Consider the following 21,127-nt stretch of genomic DNA (forward strand, 5'->3'; position numbering starts at 1 on the left):
GGAATATGGAAATATATCTTGCAAGAGATTACATATGGGAGGCCAATAATTGAACCGTTTGAGCAGTTTTTGTTATAACAAAAGGAAATTTTTATAATAAAATCCAGCAGTAATTTAAAATGCGATCAAATCAAGTAGGAATTTATCAACTAGCTCTTATTTATCCAAATAATTCTATATTGCGTTTGGTTATTGGGAAATTGGCAGCACAGGAAAGAAATATTTTTTGGTTTTTTATTTGCCAAACGGAAAGAAAGAATTTCGAGCCATTGTTAAAAGTAAAAGAGAAGATAATTGATCTTTTTTCTGTATTACTACATCAGGGATTATAAGTCTTAAAACGGTAAAAAGAGGAATGCACAACAAATACCAGATTTGCTGCGTTGTCTCTTAACAGCCAAACGAGGTCGTAGACAGTAAAAATGAAATCAGCGGATTAATCGTGTTATTAGCGGTAAACAGTTAGACCGTCCCGCGGGAAACATCTGGCGGAGGTGGGGATCAGCGTATTAACGTGCGCACACCATGCCAGACAGAGCAGAGAGAAAGAGAAGGAGAGAGAAGTTCGTTGGTTTGTCCGTACTCTCTTTGTGTGGCTGTCACACACACGGCAGCAACAGATTAATTCACTAAAAAAATATCACACCCACTATTATTACCTTCCTAACCTCCGAATCTCCCTCTATCGCTCTCTCTCCCCCTCCTTCCCCTTCATAATAGGGATTTCAGATAGACTTTCTCCTGTCTCTCCTCTCTCTCATTGATTGGTTTGGGCCATTTCACCAAACGCCCTAACCGGAGATCTCTCTTCGTTTTTGGCCCACTGTAACATCTCGCGACAATGAGAGAGATCTTGCATATCCAAGGAGGCCAATGCGGTAACCAAATCGGCTCCAAGTTCTGGGAAGTCATCTGCGACGAGCACGGCGTTGACCCCACCGGAAGGTACCGTGGAGACGCCAACTCCGATCTTCAACTCGAGAGGATCAATGTCTATTACAATGAGGCTTCCGGCGGCCGGTACGTCCCTCGCGCCGTCCTCATGGATCTTGAACCCGGTACCATGGACAGCATCCGATCCGGTCCGTTCGGCCAGATCTTCCGCCCTGACAACTTCGTCTTCGGCCAGTCCGGTGCCGGCAACAACTGGGCCAAAGGTCATTACACCGAAGGTGCCGAGTTGATCGATTCCGTTCTCGATGTTGTTCGCAAGGAGGCCGAGAATTGTGACTGCCTTCAAGGTACTTTTTGTTTCAACTTCGATTTGAAATTGCTCCTGAATCAGATTTTATTTTGCTTTCTGCGAGATTATGTATTGATGCTTGAATATTCAGTGCATTATCATTTTCTTGAGCTATATGAATTAGTCGTTCAAGATTTAACAATAATCTAATTGCAAAGCTAGGATCGTCAGATCCGTCATCTAAAACTCTAAATCTAATTCCAAAGTTAGAAAGTTGCTGAGTGTTTCGTTCCAATTTCAATCGTTTAACCCTGCAGTCAATGCCTTGTGTGATTTCAGTAGTTCTGGAATTTGTTGTACTACATCTCCATTTTTCTTTTTTTTTCTTTTTTTTCTTTTTTGTTTTGTTTTTACACTCCTTGTCCTTTGGCAGAGGATCTAAAGATAAAATTATTCTAATCTTGTCCGTTACTTTTTGTATGATTGTGGATATGAGATTGAAGGTGAGGTTTCACAGCATTGCCATGTGGTGAATTGTACTGCATCTCCCTCGTATTATATTCTCTGGTTGATTTTATAAATATGTCTTTATAATAAGGCTGAGTTGCTTGTGGCCCCTTTTTGGGTCTCCAGGGGAGACAGATAGAGAAAGCAATCTTATTAATCTGTCTTTTTGCGACTTACATGTAAATTAGCAAATCTATTACTTTTCTTTGCATTATGATTGCCATTTCCCAACAGTCACAATTACCAAACCGACATTGTACTGGTTGTTTTACCAATTATAATGTAGCAGTAAATCTTATATGGCACTGAGAGTTTTTTTAAACCCTTTCTTTTTAGGTTTAGCTTTCTGGCATTTTCAATGGATTCTCTGTAAGCAGAGAAGTTAAATCTTGTTTTTAAGGTGTTTTGTGATGTAAAGGTCGTTGTACTCTTAGCTGAGCTAAGGGCTTGTAACAGCTTTTATTGTGTGAGTGTGAGTGAAGATTAGCTTATAGTTTGGATCCCAGTACAAGTAGTGCCCTCCTTGTTCCCATATACACTTCAAATCTCACTTGCCAATTGTCATTTATATTCAAAATATGCTGATTGAAATCATCTCTTTTATATGGGCCAGGTTTTCAGGTTTGCCACTCACTTGGAGGAGGCACTGGGTCGGGCATGGGAACCCTTCTGATATCAAAGATTAGAGAGGAATACCCAGACAGGATGATGCTGACATTCTCTGTTTTCCCTTCACCAAAGGTCTCAGACACCGTCGTGGAACCATATAATGCCACTCTTTCAGTGCACCAGTTGGTTGAGAATGCTGATGAATGCATGGTTCTTGATAATGAAGCACTTTATGACATTTGCTTCAGGACCCTAAAGCTCAGCACCCCAAGCTGTGAGTCACAAACTACTTCTTTTGCTAATTATATAGTAACACAAAGTATTCTTATAGCAGGGGTTCTAATTTACTTGATTGTATCTCTGGTTTGCAGTTGGTGACCTGAACCATTTGATATCTGCAACCATGAGTGGGGTGACATGCTGCCTAAGGTTCCCTGGGCAGCTGAACTCCGACCTCCGGAAGCTGGCTGTGAATCTGATTCCATTCCCACGTCTTCACTTCTTCATGGTGGGGTTTGCCCCTCTAACCTCTCGTGGGTCCCAACAGTACATCTCCCTCACTGTGCCAGAGCTAACTCAGCAAATGTGGGATGCCAAGAACATGATGTGTGCTGCTGACCCTCGTCACGGACGTTACCTGACAGCCTCAGCAATGTTCAGGGGAAAGATGAGCACCAAGGAGGTGGATGAACAGATGATCAATGTGCAGAACAAGAATTCGTCCTACTTTGTTGAGTGGATTCCTCACAATGTGAAGTCAAGCGTATGTGATATTCCTCCCAGGGGTTTGAAAATGGCGTCGACTTTTGTGGGCAACTCTACATCGATCCAGGAGATGTTCAGGAGAGTGAGCGAGCAGTTCACAGCCATGTTCCGGCGCAAGGCCTTTTTGCATTGGTACACTGGGGAAGGGATGGACGAGATGGAGTTCACAGAAGCTGAGAGTAACATGAATGATTTGGTTGCCGAGTACCAGCAATACCAAGATGCTACTGTCGAGGATGATGGTGAGTACGAGGAGGAGGACGGTGCTGAAGAGAACTATGAGGACTAAAACCTCTTTGGCAACAAATTACATATGGAGAACCGGAAAAGAGGTTTGACATGAAGGGTACCTTCCTTCATGCTTGTGTACTAGATTGTTATATGTGTTTCAACGTTTTGCTTTATCATTTGTTTCTCTTGCTTCCTTCTGGGTTCCGGTCTCAGCTAATCAAGCTTATCACCTTGCGCGATTGGTCAATATTTGTAGTATATCATCTTATAAGACGATATTGTGTGGTTGTTCTTTTTCAAGTATGCAATAAAACTTTCATTTTTGCAACAGCTGGGAATCCTAGTTTACCAAAGCATCTATTTGGATTGAATTTCATATAATTTTACACCGATGGGTTTTTCTAATCAACTTCTTTGACGGGTTTTACCGTTAACTTAGGAAGAATGATGATCACAAGTGATAAAAACACAATCCAAATAATTAGAGTTGGGTGCAATGTTAAACTGTACTGCTGTCAATGTCATACGCACAAGGGAAACCTCTCATTCTGCCGAGGCTGTGAGACATCAATGCAAATTGGGGTGGGCTGCCCGACCCATTGAGAAATTGGACTATAGCCCCTATTACGATTTTTTCATTCCGAGTCACCTAGGCCCGGTTCGCGAACCCACCAACCACAAAAAAATTATAAAGACATTTTTGATAAAAAATAAACCATGTAAATAATCCAAATAATATCAAATCACAAAGAACACTGGAAAAGCGAAAAACAAAAAAGACAGATTATTTTTAAAAAGGGAATTTCAGATTATCGCAAACGACCCACAAGAATTGATATATAAATCTCAGCACCCGTCGATCAGATTTATGAAAATTATAAAACAAAAAAAGAAAAAAAGAAAAGAAGAAGAGGATAGGAAGGAAGGAAGGAAAGGCATATTAATATTATGATGCATCAGAGTCATGGAAGTATGAGGTGCAACATCGCTCGCACCAATAAATTGCAAGCTTCTCAAACCAAAGGTAATTCTCGTCATTTGCACCACTATTATTCAATTATCCCAACCCAATACCAATATTATAGAAGAAATCAAGAAAGATTAGAATAGTATTTGACTCTGAAAGGAAAGGACGCAGGATTTCTTAGAAGGAGGAGGCAGGCAAGCAGCTGAGAAGTCCTCATCTCAAGTTCAACTATATATAAGAAGAGCAAGAGAAGTAGGGTTCGTTTGTATGTTTGGGTAGAAAGGGGTAGAACTGGCATTTCGTCATCTTATGGCAAGTTACAACACGAACCAATCACTACTTCATCAGTGAGTTTGTGCGTATCGAGGACTCCTCATTCCTTAAGGGCAAAACTGTAAAAGTATCGATCATCTCAGATTTGGCCCATTTTGTATGTTAAGTATCCGGGCCGGACTAGGCCCACTGCTCCATTCCGTTCCTACGTCGTTCACTTCTATTTGAAAAAACGTGAGTGCCTCAACATGTTTAACACAGTGAGCTCACAAATTCACATGAGTGTGACATTCTTAATTTTCACGAAAGAATAATTAACTTGTTCTGATTTTGCATACAGATTTTGCCTAAATTAAACATTACATCAATCGATCAATGTAATCTCTCAAAGCAAAATCTCATTATAATAAGCTTCCCCAGTTTATATATAACAGAATTAGATATACATAGAATATACATATGCAAAAACCGTGCAAAAAAAAAGCTACTAGTCGTCTTTCCCAAAACCTGAAACCTTTGTTTGAATCAAAAAATACACCCCAAGTAATAACATTACATACATTATTATTGGGGGCAAAAAATGAAGAATAACATGTTACATTTCAGTTCATCTTAAAGTGGTAGCGAAGCGAGGCCTCTTAAGCCTGCAGTACTCAAGTCTCTTCTGTCTGTTCTGAGCTGCCACAAACCTAGTGTTGTTAACCAAGGTAACATCGTACGGTTGGGAAGAGCTCATCACGATTGTATCCTTAAAGCAAAGGTTGAGACCACGTGGGCCCACCACATTGTTGTTGCAATTGACCATCCTCATCAATCCACTCGCACTGCCGCCGCTGGATGCCAACGAGATTGAGGAGGGCACTTGAGTAGAAGAATTAGATGGGTACCCGTACCTCAGATTCTCACAGATTTCTCTTCTTTGAGTTTGAGCCGTCTGATCCATGATGAGCTGCAGTTGATGTTGATAATGCATCACGCTAGGAGGAGGATGAATTTGCTCATGATGTTGTTGATGATACTGCTCTTGATTTGCAGCAACAGGGGGAGATAAGACTGGGGGTTGTTGGGCTGGTTGCCATAATGGCACCACTGCATTATTCAAGCTCGGCTCAATTTCCAAACGGGACTCTTCCTCCTGTTTATGGCCAAGTCCCATTAGCTGAAAAAAGAATAAGAGGGGGTAAGCAAATTAAAGGAAATAAATATTATTAAAGACAAAGTAAACAAAATCATCAGCGAGACATTAGCAGAAAAAACAATACCTTCTCTTTCCTTGCTTTCAACTCCAAATTAAAATCATTCAGGTCGACATAATGACGCTCCACCTTCTGTAATTCCTTTCCAGTATATCAAAAAGCCAAAGAGCCATGTCAGTTTCGGCATTGGTGAAGAAATTACATAAATATTACAAATATATATATAATAAAAGGATAATTAGCACAGTAAAATTTGAGGAAAAAGACAAATAAATGCTAGAAAGAACCAAAAAGGACTCACCAATTGTAGCGATTCTTTCTCCTCAGTCAGGTCGTCAATAATCTTACTCCATTCCTCTCTCTTCTGCACAATGAAGAACACCCAAAATAATGGAATATCAGAAAACAGTCACCGTAATCGGGAAAAAATAAAATAAAAAAAAGCGACAGAACCCAGTTGTCAGAATTGCTAGGAAAGCAAAACCCATATCATAAAAAATATAACAAAATAAAAAGAAGAAGATAAAGGATGTAAAAGGGAAAGACTCGAAACAGAGAATAAAAGACTTACCCTTTTACCGAGGACTCTTCTTCTCAATTGCTGAGGCTTGTTGTCGGATTCACTGGGCTCGAAGGAGAGCGGCGTATCAGGGCTCGAACTTTCAACCTTGATAGCATTAGAGAGAAGTGGTACAGGACTCTTGGCCAAAGACCTGGGAGTAAAACGACACCGTAGAAGTAGTTTACACCAACATGGTGGCAGACCAAGATGACGCAGGCGCTGCAGAGTTGAGGCGTGGTCGTTTTTCACAGCAAGTGCAGATCTCTGGCTTTTACATCCCCAGCCGAGCGAGAGTGGAATTGGAAGAGGAGACTCAAATTGGTAGATCATATCAGGAAGCTGAAGCAAGATATCAGCGACCTCTATCTCACTCACACTGGTGTTTGGAGAACAAGGGAAGAGTTCCCTCTGTTCCATAACCATTGTTTCGCTCTGTTCCATTGTGATTTCTCTCTCTTTCACTTTGTTTCTTCAATTGAAGGTTTAGAAATATTCTTGGGCAGGCTTTGTAGCCAACAGCACATATAAATATACGCAGACCAATTACCACAAAAGAGCACAGACAACAGCGGCGTTGAGAGAGAAAAGAGAGGATTTGATGAGACTTGAGAGAGAGAGAGAGAGAGAGAGAGAGAGAGAGCAGAGCGAGTTGCTTGGAGACGAGGTTCTTTTCTTTTGTGTTTATAAAGAAAAACAAGAGAAAAAAATCCTTTAGGAGGTAGTAGAGTGTGACACGTGTCGAGTATATGGAGATTGAGGTTAAGCCTAGGGTTTACGGCCTTGTATGATTTGATGTAGAGAATGTGTGAAGCAGCACTTGAAGTCGTGAGAGAATGGCAAAATATTATTACTTTCCACAAAGCTTTTGGAGAAACACGGTGACAAAGGAATTGAGGGGATTAGGAATTAATTTTGCTTAACCTTTTAGGGTTTTTCCTAGTTGGAGTTGGTTTAACGACTGGGTGTGGGTGGTAGTAACCAAGACAACTCCTAGTCCTCCTACCAGGACAATTTTAATTTTTATTCACCTTTTCCTCTAGTATTTTGTCCCATAAACACACAAAATTGTTAGTTAACTTCTTTTAATTGAAGCTATGTCCCTAGATTGTATTTTATTTTATGCACTTCACATAAATTTTCCTCTAGTATTTTAATTTTTTTTTTTTTGCCAAACCAGCCTGACCCTAGGTTTTATGGACCTAATCGAATCTCGACCTTAGACCACTTGGGACCTGTGGAAATTTTATTTTCCGATGATACCCAATGGACTGAAACCGTAAGCCCATGAACTTCTCAACCAAACAAAAGCAATGGGTCGTTGTTTGGCTAATATCCCTGATGGCATTCGTTGGCGTCTTCCACAGAATTGGTGCGATGTTTGATCAATATATGCTGGGATATTCAAGATCATATTATTCTGTAGCTGTGGGACATTGTCTCATCTCATGGATTCCGTTACTTCCGGCCCAAGCAAAAACAACACACCCAAAGTGAATATAAGAGCATTAATGATAATTATACGATATTAAATGAGAACGATAGATAAATTATGAACAATTTCATATACTTCCAAATTTGACTCCTCAATGCCTCTTTTTTTTTTCTTTTCAGGTCAGCGGCAGTTAACATTCATATAGTAAATAAATAAATAAACAAAGAAGCAATTTTGGTTAAGAATATAATCATATCTCTGGTAAAGATCCAAATAAAAGAACGATTAGACATGATCCCTTCATTGCCACAGGCGAGTTGGTTGGGCCAACATTCAGTCCAGTTAAAAGTTGCCATCAATTGACCAGTATTGGTCACCATGAATGAGCTAAATCACATAATCAGAATGCCACCAAATAATAGCAGAAGAAAGGTGAAGTGCTGTGATTTGTTAACCAGAAATACAACTAAGCTGCTTGCCTTTTCTTCTTTAGCCTAGTGGACAACGCAAAGTCATCATCAGAGTCACTCTCTGAGCTTCTATCTTCATTCTTCCGCTTCTTAGACAGCGTAGATGCATCTTTAGAGACCGTTGACTTCTTTTGATTTGAAGGCACTGGGGTTGATGGTTTCTTGACAATAACTGACTGTGTGCTCTTCTTTACAGAAGCTACAGCTTTCATTGGAGAACCGAGTTTTTGCTGCTGACTCCTCTTCTGCTTCTTCTCAAACACTCTCTTTGCCTCCTCTTTAGATAGCAAACCACACTCCATCAGCCTGAATTCAAATTGAAAATTTGAAATGCATGTTTATACAGAAGCAATCAAGCACTAATTATAATTGGTCAGTTCATGCCTGCTAGAGTTGTAGAATGGGCAATACTTAAAAAGCACGATACTCCCACCATTGCATGATATGGGAGGATACACACTCTTACCCACATTGTGGAGAGGAGCCTCTTCCCATTTAGAATCCGCAACCTTTGCAACGTTGCAAAGATCAAACCTTACCAATTGCAGTCAAGGCTCGCCCTCTTTACTTCTTTTTATTAAAATCCACTAATGGAAAACATGCATTTACAAAACAAGCAAACTGGGATGAAAAACATAAAAAATTTATGTGTATTTACAAGTATAAAACCAAAACACTATCCAAGGCATGGCCTCTAAGAGACAACTAACCAAAAAGTAGACTTCAAACTGTCAATAGCAAGCTACAACAAACCTAAGTGCCCTACTCAAGCATGCACCAAAATAAACATGTCCATACTAAACAACAAGGCACAAGGTTGAATGGCAGGTACATTAGACTTTTCTATTATTTTTATTCATGAACATCCCATAGAAGACAACAATATGTATCATTTGCTTCGAATTTCAACTCCCATATCATAATTATACATGCAGCTTTATAGACTGAAAGAGTTGCCAACCAAGGAGGCCAGTTGAATGATCAGACAGACATACGCAGGTGCTTCAAAGCCAGCGCTTTGATGCACACTGCGGAGGCCAGGCAAGCGGCATAGTGGCGATTATATAACTAGCTATCAGAAAATATTAGTTGGCATAATAAAACACAGTTCCAAACAAATTATATAGCCTGGAAGCAAGCCGAAGCATAAGGCAGCTCAAACAGCACTTCTCCTAATATTTAAGGCAACGGTTCCTGTACAGGAAGTATGAGGTAAAGGAATGCAAAACCATTTCAACTTCCACTTCTCCTAATATTTCATAAGAACCTAACAGAATGTAACATCTACACAGTAATTCAGCAAGCAAAAACAGTGTTGCAATCAAACAAATGGGAGAGCAAACACTCACCAGAACTGTGCCATTTCGCTTTTGGGAACTTGCTCATAAAGCGTCTCATAAAAAATCCTAAGTGGGTCTCTCTGAATTCCAAAATACAACACAAGAATCACCTAAGAATCCCGAAGCAACAAAAAGGGAGAAAAGAAACTATACATTAACAAGAAAGAGAAAGGAGAAAACTGGGACAGTGTACCTCATCGGGAGGGTCTCGCTTCTGACCAGGCAAATCATAAACCTTCTTCTCCTTCTTCTCCCTCTTCTTCGGCTCTGTTGTAGCATCTGGCCCCTTCTTCTCCTTCTTCTTCTGCTCTTGTGTAACCTCTGAACCCTTCTTCTTCTTCTTCTTCTTCTCTTCCTCCTCCTCCATTTTCTTTATTGTCCTCTTCTTCAATTCCTTCATCCCCATCCCATTACACAAAGAAAATCACAAGAACCCAAATACCCGCCTTCATCAGTAAAATTCAGAGTCACCGCATTAAAAAAAAACGAAATTTATAAAAAGATAAATAAAGTGACAGAAACCTTATCGGGCATAGCATTGGAACTCCTTTTAGCATTGGAACCCGGTTCATCCTCACTGTCGTTGTTCTTCTCTTCCTTCTTAACTCTGGGTTCTTGTTTGGGCTTAGCCTTAGTGGGTTTATCAGAATCATTATCGAGCTGCTCTTCTTTCTTCACCTTGGCTTCTCTTGATGCAGATGTGGAATTCCCATTCGCATTGTTCATAATTTTTGTGGATTTCTTCTTGTGGTTGAGCATTATTGTACCCAAGCTCATCTTATCGTCCTCCTCTTCCCCTTTAACTTCCCTCTGCACCTTCACGGGCTTCGCATCCTCCTCCGAAGGCATGTTTCAGCTTTCCCAGTGTATGAGAAATTGGCACCCAAAAACACAAAAGAAAATCGGAGTGAGGGGAGGACGATTTTCGAACTTCGAAAAGGGAAAAGCCCTCCGTTTTCACGGACTTTTCGAGTTTTGAACGTTTCGGGAAACGTTTGAAACCCTAGTGCAAAAAGGAAACATCGGACCGGATACGGAAATCCATGAGAGTGGGGCGTACTCTTGATGATTAAGGCTTGAATGTCTAATCGGCTAAACGAAGCCCAACTCAAGTTAGCCCACACTTAAATCTTGTATATTGTAGGCCTGATCTCAGCACATCTATTACAAGAAGCAAATGTGGGTAGGCCAATTAATCAAGATAGAGTACCTGCCTCATTGTATCTTAGAAGCAAATGTGGGTAGGCCAATTAATCAAGATAGAGTACCTGCCTCATTGTATCTGAGTTCGAACCTTATTTCGATACATTAGAATATCGCAATTGCAACGGAGAAAAAAGGATTCTATAATAAAAAGAGAACGATCTGTATAACACTCAAATAAATAAATATGGGTTGAATAATTAATAAATAAGTACATGTGTTATTATACTATCAATGAATAAGTAGCGTTAATGATCGTCATTTCTGATGAATTTTCCGTTATTATGTGTACAAGTTAGTATAGTATATGATCTATATATGTATAACTCACAGCAGAAGTAGATATCCAAACCTTCCAAACCTTCCCTGATGATGAAGATTTGCAATCAACGAAGAAGGCATATATTCTTTCCCTGTGTATGCGTGCTTTTTTATATACAAAAATAATGATATGAAAAAAGTTTAACATTTTGGTATCAATCCAGACTCGGTGGGCAATTGATATGTATCGAAAAAGAATGAAAAGAAAAGGTCGGTTACTCGGTGGGAGATAGAATCTAGAGCCAAGAATTTATGCCAAAGCTAACATAAATCAATCAAATGAAATGAGACCAGACCTTAGACCTACCATATATCCTCAAAATACCTTGAGAAAAAGTTGAGCTCTATTTCCCATAATACCTGCGTATCGTCTTAGTGTCTCTCCCTCACCCTCACCAATCGGTGCCCCTTCTATATATATACACACACGCATATTATTATCAAATCACTCGCAGAAGAAAACACAGAGACACAGAGACACAGAGACACATGGGTTGGTTATTTAGTGAAAGAAGGGGAAGGAAGCAGGGGTGGATGGAGGAGAGCCTAGCCTCCCTATCCGCACCTCCTTCGCCTCTGTTGGCACTCGTCGCCATCGTCTTGGTGTTATTATTGTTTTCATCTTACACCAGCTACAGGTCACAGATGGAGAAAACTAAGGTCGGCTTTCATATATTTCTCTTGTTTCTGCCCGTTATATTGATCTTTTTGGCTCACTTTTTGATCAAGTACGGGAGCTTTCCGGTGCTGAGTCCGAAGACCAAGGAGAGGGTGGTTCATCAACCTGAAGGTTCAGCGTCGCCTTGGGGCGTGGCTATGTTTCTGGTGCTCTTGCTCGTCTTGCTCTGTTATCGGTCTTCTTTTCAATCCAACTGGTGGCCTCACTGGCGTTCTTACTGACCACCAAACTAGTTTTTCAGTCTTCATAACTAAACATCATCGTGTACATGTAACTTATAGTCGTAGTGTTATTTTGACTGGAATTTATTTAGTTCGTGATCCTGGTGTGTTATTAGTTAATGACAAATTAATCATATCTTAAAAGAGTTTGTGATATTCTATATTTGTGACAAATGAATCATATCTTAATCAAACTAGTTTGTGCTATATTTCTATTTTGTTCATGGAAATGAAAATTTATTGGTGCCATGCTAAAGATGGACTCATATTCACATCGATTGATGCTCATTAGAGCCGAGTCGACCATCTGGAGTCAACCTATAGAGAGGGCTTTAAATGAGGTCCTATTAATTTGATCAAATGGTTAAGAGATAGAGCTTCATCTAAGGACTAATCATTTTGATAGAGAGTAAACGAAACGTAAGGGTGTCAAATTTTGTGCACAAGTCATTAGAATCTTTCGATTGGTCATTTTGATTGATGTAAAGGGGCCTTTATAGAATTAGTATAAAACCGAGATAACTAAACTAGCACAATCATTTCATGCAGTCGCTTTGCTGCGGGCAAACCGCTGTAAAGATGTTGGTAGCTCCACTTGCTCAATTGTTTTCTGCTTCTTTCTAGCCAGTTGTTCTTCCACCTTCATTTGTTGCTCCAAGAAAGGCCTCTTGGCATTTACAATGATCTCCTTCTTCTTCGTCGTCCTCTTACTCGGCTTATTCCTCCCCTTGGTTTTCTTCTTCACAATGCCCTTGACAGCTTCAACAGCAGCTTCAATCTCAACCTCTTTCTCTTGCTTTGTCGGTTTCTCTTTCTTCCTCTGAGGCTTCACTGTGCCAATCTTTGTGGGATCCAACATAATTGTCTCCGGTGGCAGCTTCTCAAGCAGAGAGTGCACTTCCCTCTCTCTTCTTTGTTTAGATGTTTCAAATGGATTTGCCACCCAGGAATCAAAGTTTGGTTCCCCACAACCAGGAATCAGAATACTGGACCAACCCATGGAGTGCCCTATGCCTAGAACATCTTCATACGGTCGAAACAACAACTTTTCTATTTGGTAACCTTTAACCATTCGATGGTTCATATATGTCTTGTAGTTCTGAGTCCCGTGCAAATCTCTCAGGATTTGTACAGATGATTCACTGCCCAGACAAGCTAGAAGACCCTTCTGACTGAAATCCGCAGTCTTTGCCTGCCCCGGTAAAGTATGGAGTGCCTCATCCTCAAGTTTCCTCAAATCCCAAAGCTTAATTTTCTTCTCTTTTCCAGCTGTGGCCATGAGATGGCCATTCGGGTGGACTGCGATTGCCGAGATGGAGCCCCTATGACACAGCCTTCTCGGAAGAGGAGCAGAGCTTGTAGGCTTCCACATGGAAACTGTACCAAGTGAAGGACCCAAAGCAGCAAACCCATTGTAGGGGTTCCCCTGCATCACATCAGCACGGCCTAACCCAGTTCTGTAACTACCTACCATCTCACCCATTGTAACATCTTGATAATGAAGCTGCGCAAAATTGTTTATTGAAGCCAAGAGGAAGTGGTTCACCATGTTCCTATATGATAAGAAATGTGTATAACTTCAGTTCCATATTGAAGCATCTCAAGATAACTGACAAATGAAAGAATGCGTCAATCTAAGATACAGCTGTTGTGTCGGACCATCACCAATCTATATGGAGAGCTTTAGAAAGAAACAAAAGAAATAATTTATTAGAGTAAATGGTAGGGCGTTACGGACAGGTAAAGCCTTTAGAATGTTTGCAGGATTGTGAGCCAGTACTTAATCTAAAAGACACAACCTATTTAATGCAGTACGCTAACCTTTAAGCAATGAAGTTCAGTGCCATCCCAGTTATAAATATATGGATAACTGCCAGGAATGAGAATGTTAGCCATACTAAATATGATAAAACAGTCCTACAAGTCAATTCAAAGTAGACTGAGCAGGTTTTAGTAACATCTGGAGGTATCCTCCATGTTTCCAAACAAAATATGTAAAATGGGGAGCAAATCAACACAACATTTCCAACTACTAAAAGAAATGCATAATCAACCCTGTAAATGTCAAAATATTTCCAAAACAGAACTTAAGTTCTGCATACGGTTTTATACTTTTTCCGGGCTGCAGCAAAGAATGACTCATTGTGTAGGAACACCACATCACGCACTGTTTCCCTAACCTGAACATCATCAGTTAGCTAATCAGCCCAATGTTCCAGTCAAACCCTGAAGTTCAAATAAAGCAAGCACTCAACATTCCAGCACATCATTTAGAAAAGAGGAAATTGTACTGATACCACCTATCTTTTAGGTTTACAACCCAAAATTAATTTTATAGTATCGCTTTCAATTCTCTCTCCCATGAAATTTCTATACAAAGTTTGGCATCTTATCAAGGGCACTGAATTCACGAGTAGTATATTCAAACTTCACATATGAAGACTAGGACGTGTGAATATGGCTGCAAGAAGCACGTCTAAATCAATATAGCCAGAGACGAACAGTTTTGCGTGAAATAAGGTCACAGCATCAGACCAAAACTGTATCACTACTTAGTATCATTTCTATTGTTTGACTATTTTATTTCACATTCACACTGCACAGCATAACTGAAATTCTTTAATCAGCCTCATATTTTTCATGTCTACAATAGCCATATGGCCCTTGAGTCTGCAGACTGCCATATGGCGACCACTTGATGTGAAATCCAACATGTATGGACCGAGAACTGCAGATAAAAGTTAAGATTCAGGGATAAACATTAGAGTAAGGTCAGGCAGGCCAGAAATGAACAATCTAGGCAAAGTTAATCTAGACAATATACTGAATAATTTGAGCTCAAGTGTCAATATCTTACAAACTAAATGCCGCAAGGATTTTGGTTATAAGAAATAGCAATAGCAGTTCAACCCCCTTGAATCTTTATCTCAACAAATCCACCACCCAATAAGTCAGTCTTTCCACCAGGTATCAATGGTCTTACTGAAAATCCAGTAATTGGAAAGGAGAATTCCAGTTTTCCTTTTCATTTCACACAAAATTAGTTTTTATTAGGCCAGCTGAATCAGATTTGCATAAGTGATATGAGAAAGCCACAAATCCAGCTATATAAGACATGCAGGCTTTTAAGAACAATAAGGGAAATAGTAAAGCTTCACTGCAAGATTCTGAGTGACTAAACAATCATTAGAAATCAATTAAAAAAAAGTTAGGTATCAACCTGGTAGGACGATATCATATTGATTCCTTGCGCTTGAGATATCTACTTCACGAGCAATTGATTCTTGTTTTATCCTCCACGTCTTCTCCATGCCTTCAGCCTCCAAATAACCTCCCTCACTTGGCAGAAACCACTGATAATTTGGATTACAAATGAAAAGAATAAAATTCACATATATTTTATCACATGTACTAAAATAACAGGACAATATTTGTGTTAATGTCAAGCATTGGTAAATCGAACCCCGCTAACTTATGTCTGGGTTGAGTCATGTTATCATGCCACTGCCACCCATTAAACAAAAATTCACCTTCCCAGCCTTAGCAGCAGCTTGTGCAAGCCCTGCAAACATTGGGAAAGCATGATAGCAAACAAGTTCCGTGAAAACTCAAATTCCTGATGTCATACCTCCAAATTAGTTTCGCTTCCTCTAAGAAACTTCTTCACACTCACATCAAGCCCATCAGGTATCTTCTCCTGAAAATTAAGATATTTACCATTTATTCTGTAATTTTCTAACACAAGGTGACAAGATTAAAGCCCAGATTGCCTAAATGATGAGGCATAATGCAAGTTTTTAACTAGAAAAAAAAAGTTACAAAACATATCAGAATTTCACAAATTTCAAAAGTACCGCAGCTAAAAGGCTAAATGTGGACATAGAGCAGGAAAAACAAAGACCGTAGGTAAGAACAAATGGCCTTATGAGGATTCAGTAAAACAAGTAGAATAATCAAAACAAAATGCAAAAATATTAACAATATAACATCAAATGACATGAAGACGTGTCTATGAGATGAGATTGAACAGCAAATGACTACAAGCCAATACAACAGAAAGTAATGCGTACCAGTTCGGTTGGAGGTAGAATAGTGCCATCACCATCTTGTTTCACACCCATCTTGCTTAATCCAGTTTCGTATCCTTCAAATGCAAAATGCCCAGAAACTTGATGAGCAATGGAGCCCAACTAAAATATCTATATTCTTGGGCACTGATATAAACAAGCCAACCAAATACATAGTTCTAATTAATTTTAATCAGAACTGAGTTTGAGATAATCAAGCTTTGCAACTTTTTAGAGCACCAAAAGAATAGAAAACACGACACACATACACAAACACAGAATGCGCTTGCAAAGCATATATACCCAAAAAGACAAAAACCAAAAGAAAATATAAAACTGAGTAATATATATTATCGAAATACCTCTATAGCTATAATTTAGTTGGTAATAAAATAATTTAAAGGCAAATGATTCTTTCTTCTTTTTTTTTTCGCCGACAAGGCAAATTTATTCTTCAAAATGACTTTTTTTAAAGGCTCTAAATGATTTTTTTTCATCTAATAATCTCTTTTTTATTGAAAGATATGCTGCTGAGTTTACATTTCATGAACTATAGATAGTTTTAGATATCCGAAACGATTAAATATCCGAAACGCAACTGTGGTGACTCGCTTTGCTGAGTTGGGCATGAAGATAGATAGATTTACAATCAAAGTCAAACACTGTCGTTTGGATTTACAAAAGAAATGCGCGCGATAAATGCAACTAGAATCATGTTACAGGCCCAAAGCTATAACTGTCCAGAGATGACAGATCCAAAACCTACTTGCTAGAATGATAGCACTAAAAGACTTGTCTGCCCTAGGCTAAAATAGGCACATAATTTACACACACAAGCCTAAAACTCAACTCTCCACACGAAACTACCAGTGGGACATTAATCTACCCTCTGGAAAATGGTGTGGGAAGGTTATCTTATGCCCGGTGATGCATTCTTCAATTTCGGTACTTTAAATCTGGATGAGAACAACTTTGGAGTCTCCGAAATCGTTATAACATCGTCTATTTTTCTCTTTGAGATGCTGCTCCCCTGCTCAACCAGAAACAAAAATATGATCCAATCAGCTTATAGACTCACAAGCACAAAAAGATAAACAAGTATCTTTTGATTTTCTAATTATCTTGCGTGTGCATCTTAGCAAAATCAGAGCATGAACATGTCAGCAAATCCATCCGGTTAAAATTAAAAGTACCTTTCTGGTGTCCTTTATGGGATCAGGAAGTTGTGCAGCAGATGAATCTTTCTTCACAGTTACATTGGTTCTATCCTTAGCACTATTGTTGCCTCTCAAGCTATAAGTTCTAGTTCCTGCCGTGCAATGGTTCAAGAGAGGAGTAGAGGAAGCACTTGTGGATTTTCTTAACAAATCCAACTCCGTTGAAAGTTTGGAAATTTCTTCCTTCAACTTATTTGAATCAGACTCCATCTTAGCAACTTTACTTATTAATATTGCAATCTTGCCATCCTTTTCCTTCTTTGAGGATTGTAAGTGCTCCATATGAGCAAGAAAATTTTGTATCTTTGCCTCCGCCTGCTCAACTTCAGAATGCTTGCTCCTTAGTTTAGTGGTGTAATTTTCTTCCATAATCTTATACTGATTCCACACAAACTTCTTCTCTGCCAATAGTGCGGATACCTCTGAGTTCTTTTCTGAAGCAAGCTTATCATACTGCTGCTTTAACCTCCTGAGGTCATCTTCCAATTTTTTAGAACGCTGTTTCTCTTGCTTGCCTTTTTTGGGAGACTTTGTATTGCTAATTCTTTTATCCCCATCTTCGCCTCCTCCCTATAAACAATTGGGAGCTTAGAACAACAACCAAACAGAAAATCACACAAAAGAACAACAGGAAGCTGTGTATATATTACCTTTAAATCAGAGAATTTATTGTATAAGTCAAACCATCCTTTGAAACCTTCTAACTCACAGTCCGTGTATTCTGTAGATTAATAAAAGGTTAATAATAAGATTTACATAAAAAGGAGGAATTCATATCCACATACAGCTGACCTGGTTAAAATCTACCACCTATGGCTCAAAATATAGGACAGCATTGCTAATTTATTAGAATGTGTTATTTCCACGCAAATACCACTGAAACCCAACATATCTGGTGTACTTTAACAGGCATTGAAACCGAAAAGATTCATAGGGTGAAGGAAGATTAACTGAAATTATTAGGAAATCAAACAAAATGGAATTCTTGTTCTTTCAAAACGGAATTGTAAGGAAATCATACAAAATCACAACAACAACAACAACAAAATGCTGATAAAGTGAGACCCTTTTTAGATATAAAAAAATAAAATACTCACCTAATTTGAGTTTGGTGAGATAACCCTCTCGTTGCTTCAATCCCAGGACCAACTCAAACTTGGCCGCCTGAAGGGAGCCCGCCAACTCTTGAAATTCCAAATCCCCCTTCATCTACACCAAAAATTACAAGAAAATCACAACAAATTGGAGCAAAACTCAAAACAACTTTTTCCAAAACCCTAATTTTAATCCATGGATAATGTGAAATAAAAATTGGGGAAGTTACCTGGGAGATTTGATCTTCCAAGAGACGAATATCATAGGTCCATCGCTCGTTTTGCGTTCGGACGCGATCTTCAAGGAGTTGTCGGTCTTTGGCCAGTGTCTCGAGCTGTGATTGTTGATCCCGTATCATCTGCACCAAACCGTTGAATGTGTTCTGCCAGTTTTGACGTTGAGAGGAGGCTCTCGAGCGCTCCTTAACAGCCATTTGTGAAAAAGAAATCACAGAGGAAGAACAAGATTGAATCTTTCTTTCGGGGCAAAGTTTTAGAGAAGAAGACCGTTGTAGAGAGTAGTAGACTAGTAGAGTTACAAAGAGGGCTTTCAAGTATCAACGGTCGAATATCACTTCTGGTATCGTATTTTGAAAGCGAAGCGGTATATGAATTGGAAATTGAAATGGTTTAGCCTAGACTGGGTTGGGCTCCTTTTAAAAGACCTGGGCCTTTTAACTGTCAGATCATAATGGGCCCACCGTGGGCCTTAAATTCCTCACAGTCTATAGAGTTCTCTCAGCACTTCCACTCATTTGTCATAGCAAATAGCAAGGGGAGGCAAGCGCTGTTACCATTCACATAAATAGTGCCCGCCTTACAAAAGTGTGTTTCCACCCATTATCATAGTAAAGGGCAACTAGTATTCACTTCATTTTTTTTATATAAATTTTTATAAATAAGCAATTAATTTTGATAGGGTTTTGAGTTTTGGTGTGGGAAATAAAGAATATGGCTAAGTATTTATATATAAAAAATTCTGAATTTTTTGGTTTTTTGTTTCAATTTTTTTTATTATTTTAATTGGCTACTGACATCAATATGACATCACACCCAAGCAGCAGCATTTGCTGGATTTGCCTGTGGGCTTGCCCGGGTTGGTGGGCCCCACACCTTGCCTAGGCTTGCCCTTGTGCGCTGGAGCCGTCACGCAGCCCAAGCCCTCTCCTGCCCGGGCTTCCCCTTGCCACTGGAAGTACTCTTACACGTACGTGCCCACCTCTTTCTAGGTTTTTTTATATTTTATTTTATGTTAATTCGTTCATTATTTTGTTTTATTTATTTTCCAGGATGAATCACTTTGACATGTTCTCAAACTTGTTCAACCCTCCAGTCGATATCAATACTTTTGCAATTATTATATAATATAAAACGGCTTGCTTTTGATTATTCTTACAATATAGTCCTTGTCTCACACAGCGCAGCAAAGCAAGTTGCTAAATATTTGAGTTAGAAAAGAAAGTCCATATAATTATTTATTTTCAGGCGACCATGCCATTTTCTCGTTGAAAATTGATGAGGTTCCATTAGTTAATATTATAAAAGGTGATGCGTGCGGGCCAAAACGAGCAATACGTCAAAATTGTGACCACCTTTTTCTTATACATTTTTTTGGCAATTATCTCATCTATGTCTATTGTTATTGAAAGACTAGTTGATTCTTGACCGTAGCGTCATTAGAAACCATAATTTCTAATCATACATAAACAATATGAGGTTTTATAATGTTTATTCTAGTTCTAGACGCTTCCATTTCCAATTAATTACGGAATAGAACAATTTACTTACAAACAGGAATTCATAATATCGTAAAGGTTGTTTAAGATTTATGATCTCTCGAAAATGATTTTAAATTATCCCAAGAGGTAGATAAGCCAACTATGCCAATTTCGGCAATTTTTCGTCGACAACTATGCATATCAAAGATAAGCAAGTGTTCTTTTTTCTTTGGCTACATTGATAAGCAAGGTTAACTCTCCAAAATTAACAAGATATCACTCATGACAGATATCTTCAATTTTGTAATGTGTTCCTGGAAAATGTTTGCTTAAGCCTTAACCTTCCTTTTGGTATTATTACGTACGTCTTGTTATAAAAAATATAGTTTTTTTTTTTCGTAAAGCCAAATATAAAAACATTATATTATAAATAACATATAAATAAATTGGAAAGCTTTTAAGGTATAATGAAATTGAAGAAAATAAAATAATAAGTAAGTAAAAGGAAAATAAATAATAAATAAGAAGGTGAGTTTGGTACGGTGAAGCACGTCAAAGACGTTATCTTAAAGCTTTTGTAGCCTCCCTATGTGCAGGTACTGACGGTCTACAAGACTCCAAGATACGACCCATTGTACACAAACTCAAGATTCGCTATGAGCCCGTTCATAGACGGATATAGGTCTCCAAGTCACAGAATCATTGCCAAAATAATAATATAAAGTAGATAATATATATAAAAGTAGAAAATGAGAGAATTAGTTTGTGGTGGTGATTGTGGTATATGATATTTTGATGATGTATTGTTGTTTTTCAAATGTGAAGGAGGAGTGGCCTTTTATAGGCATCCAATAACATGTAACCTTCACCAACCAGAAAAGTTCACCAACCACAAAATTAAGGCATTCAATATAGAAATAAAAACTGAATATTAAATATTTATAACCCCCACAATAAATAAAATAAAACAGCCAAAATAATAAATAAATAAAACGGTTAAATTTTTAAAACTTTTTAAAATTCCAACACAACAATCAAAAGAGCCCCATAAAAAAATTAAAATTAAAATAAA

General features: G+C 38.7%; 5 protein-coding genes, 1 non-coding gene and 1 pseudogene across 8 annotated transcripts; 2 read left to right on the top strand and 5 right to left on the bottom strand.

Annotated features, from left to right (window-relative positions):
• Window positions 1-554: 554 nt before the first annotated feature.
• On the top strand, window positions 555-3,625 carry LOC110767412 (tubulin beta-6 chain). The gene is made up of 3 exons (XM_021970947.2): window positions 555-1,241; window positions 2,304-2,573; window positions 2,671-3,625. Exons 1-3 carry the CDS (start codon window positions 842-844, stop codon window positions 3,351-3,353), a joined length of 1,353 nt encoding a protein of 450 aa, XP_021826639.1. The 5' UTR covers window positions 555-841; the 3' UTR covers window positions 3,354-3,625.
• A 621-nt stretch (window positions 3,626-4,246) lies between these two features.
• LOC148297924 (small nucleolar RNA R72) lies at window positions 4,247-4,339 on the bottom strand. The gene has a single exon (XR_015833326.1). It is a non-coding gene; the product is annotated as a small nucleolar RNA R72 (small nucleolar RNA).
• Window positions 4,340-4,936: 597 nt separating this feature from the next.
• On the bottom strand, window positions 4,937-6,951 carry LOC110767413 (uncharacterized). 2 transcript variants are annotated; one of them, XM_021970949.2, is made up of 4 exons: window positions 6,303-6,951; window positions 6,033-6,095; window positions 5,798-5,863; window positions 4,937-5,694 (listed from the first exon to the last, which is right to left on the bottom strand). In XM_021970949.2, the coding sequence occupies exons 1-4, from the start codon at window positions 6,732-6,734 to the stop codon at window positions 5,143-5,145; spliced, it is 1,113 nt and encodes a 370-aa protein (XP_021826641.2). In that variant the 5' UTR covers window positions 6,735-6,951; the 3' UTR covers window positions 4,937-5,142. The 2 variants fall into 2 exon arrangements, with proteins under 2 accessions (XP_021826641.2, XP_021826640.2); XM_021970948.2 differs by having other exon boundaries at window positions 5,798-5,872.
• Window positions 6,952-7,942: 991 nt separating this feature from the next.
• On the bottom strand, window positions 7,943-10,568 carry LOC110767403 (nucleolin). Its single transcript, XM_021970928.2, has 4 exons — window positions 10,058-10,568; window positions 9,729-9,929; window positions 9,545-9,615; window positions 7,943-8,501 (listed from the first exon to the last, which is right to left on the bottom strand). The coding sequence occupies exons 1-4, from the start codon at window positions 10,382-10,384 to the stop codon at window positions 8,192-8,194; spliced, it is 909 nt and encodes a 302-aa protein (XP_021826620.2). The 5' UTR covers window positions 10,385-10,568; the 3' UTR covers window positions 7,943-8,191.
• A 793-nt stretch (window positions 10,569-11,361) lies between these two features.
• LOC110748325 (uncharacterized) lies at window positions 11,362-12,058 on the top strand. The gene has a single exon (XM_021948317.2). It carries the CDS (start codon window positions 11,549-11,551, stop codon window positions 11,957-11,959), a length of 411 nt encoding a protein of 136 aa, XP_021804009.2. The 5' UTR covers window positions 11,362-11,548; the 3' UTR covers window positions 11,960-12,058.
• A 336-nt stretch (window positions 12,059-12,394) lies between these two features.
• Window positions 12,395-16,338, bottom strand: LOC110767416 (uncharacterized; annotated as a pseudogene). Its single transcript, XR_015837059.1, has 7 exons — window positions 16,030-16,338; window positions 15,588-15,656; window positions 15,180-15,312; window positions 14,557-14,687; window positions 14,072-14,139; window positions 13,781-13,829; window positions 12,395-13,512 (listed from the first exon to the last, which is right to left on the bottom strand). The product of XR_015837059.1 is annotated as an uncharacterized LOC110767416 (transcript).
• A 267-nt stretch (window positions 16,339-16,605) lies between these two features.
• On the bottom strand, window positions 16,606-18,923 carry LOC110767415 (cytomatrix protein-like protein). Its single transcript, XM_021970951.2, has 5 exons — window positions 18,568-18,923; window positions 18,341-18,452; window positions 17,894-17,964; window positions 17,220-17,813; window positions 16,606-17,056 (listed from the first exon to the last, which is right to left on the bottom strand). The coding sequence occupies exons 1-5, from the start codon at window positions 18,769-18,771 to the stop codon at window positions 16,937-16,939; spliced, it is 1,101 nt and encodes a 366-aa protein (XP_021826643.1). The 5' UTR covers window positions 18,772-18,923; the 3' UTR covers window positions 16,606-16,936.
• Window positions 18,924-21,127: the final 2,204 nt, after the last annotated feature.

The sequence above is a fragment of the Prunus avium genome, chromosome 1 (genome assembly GCF_965620075.1).
Source record: "Prunus avium chromosome 1, drPruAviu1.hap1.1, whole genome shotgun sequence".
Taxonomy (NCBI): Eukaryota; Viridiplantae; Streptophyta; class Magnoliopsida; order Rosales; family Rosaceae; genus Prunus; species Prunus avium.

Bases quoted from the DNA above. Each gene is read 5' to 3' on its own strand.
- LOC110767415 (XM_021970951.2), bottom strand. From the start codon at position 18,771: ATGGCTGTTAAGGAGCGCTCGAGAGCCTCCTCTCAACGTCAAAACTGG. The intron at 18,453-18,567 runs GTAACTTCCCCA...TTTTTGGTGTAG, and splicing joins TGGAAGATCAAATCTCCCAG to ATGAAGGGGGATTTGGAATT. The intron at 17,965-18,340 runs GTGAGTATTTTA...ATTAATCTACAG, and splicing joins TCTCACCAAACTCAAATTAG to AATACACGGACTGTGAGTTA.
- LOC110767412 (XM_021970947.2), top strand. From the start codon at position 842: ATGAGAGAGATCTTGCATATCCAAGGAGGCCAATGCGGTAACCAAATC. The intron at 1,242-2,303 runs GTACTTTTTGTT...TATATGGGCCAG, and splicing joins GAATTGTGACTGCCTTCAAG to GTTTTCAGGTTTGCCACTCA. The intron at 2,574-2,670 runs GTGAGTCACAAA...TCTGGTTTGCAG, and splicing joins AAAGCTCAGCACCCCAAGCT to TTGGTGACCTGAACCATTTG.
- LOC110767413 (XM_021970948.2), bottom strand. From the start codon at position 6,734: ATGGAACAGAGCGAAACAATGGTTATGGAACAGAGGGAACTCTTCCCT. The intron at 6,096-6,302 runs GTAAGTCTTTTA...TTCATTGTGCAG, and splicing joins GAAGAGTCCTCGGTAAAAGG to AAGAGAGAGGAATGGAGTAA. The intron at 5,873-6,032 runs GTGAGTCCTTTT...TATACTGGAAAG, and splicing joins AGAAAGAATCGCTACAATTG to GAATTACAGAAGGTGGAGCG.
- LOC110748325 (XM_021948317.2), top strand. From the start codon at position 11,549: ATGGGTTGGTTATTTAGTGAAAGAAGGGGAAGGAAGCAGGGGTGGATG.
- LOC110767403 (XM_021970928.2), bottom strand. From the start codon at position 10,384: ATGCCTTCGGAGGAGGATGCGAAGCCCGTGAAGGTGCAGAGGGAAGTT. The intron at 9,616-9,728 runs GTACACTGTCCC...TTTGGAATTCAG, and splicing joins AGCGAGACCCTCCCGATGAG to AGAGACCCACTTAGGATTTT. The intron at 8,502-9,544 runs GTGAGTGTTTGC...ATTTGAATTCAG, and splicing joins AGCGAAATGGCACAGTTCTG to GCTGATGGAGTGTGGTTTGC.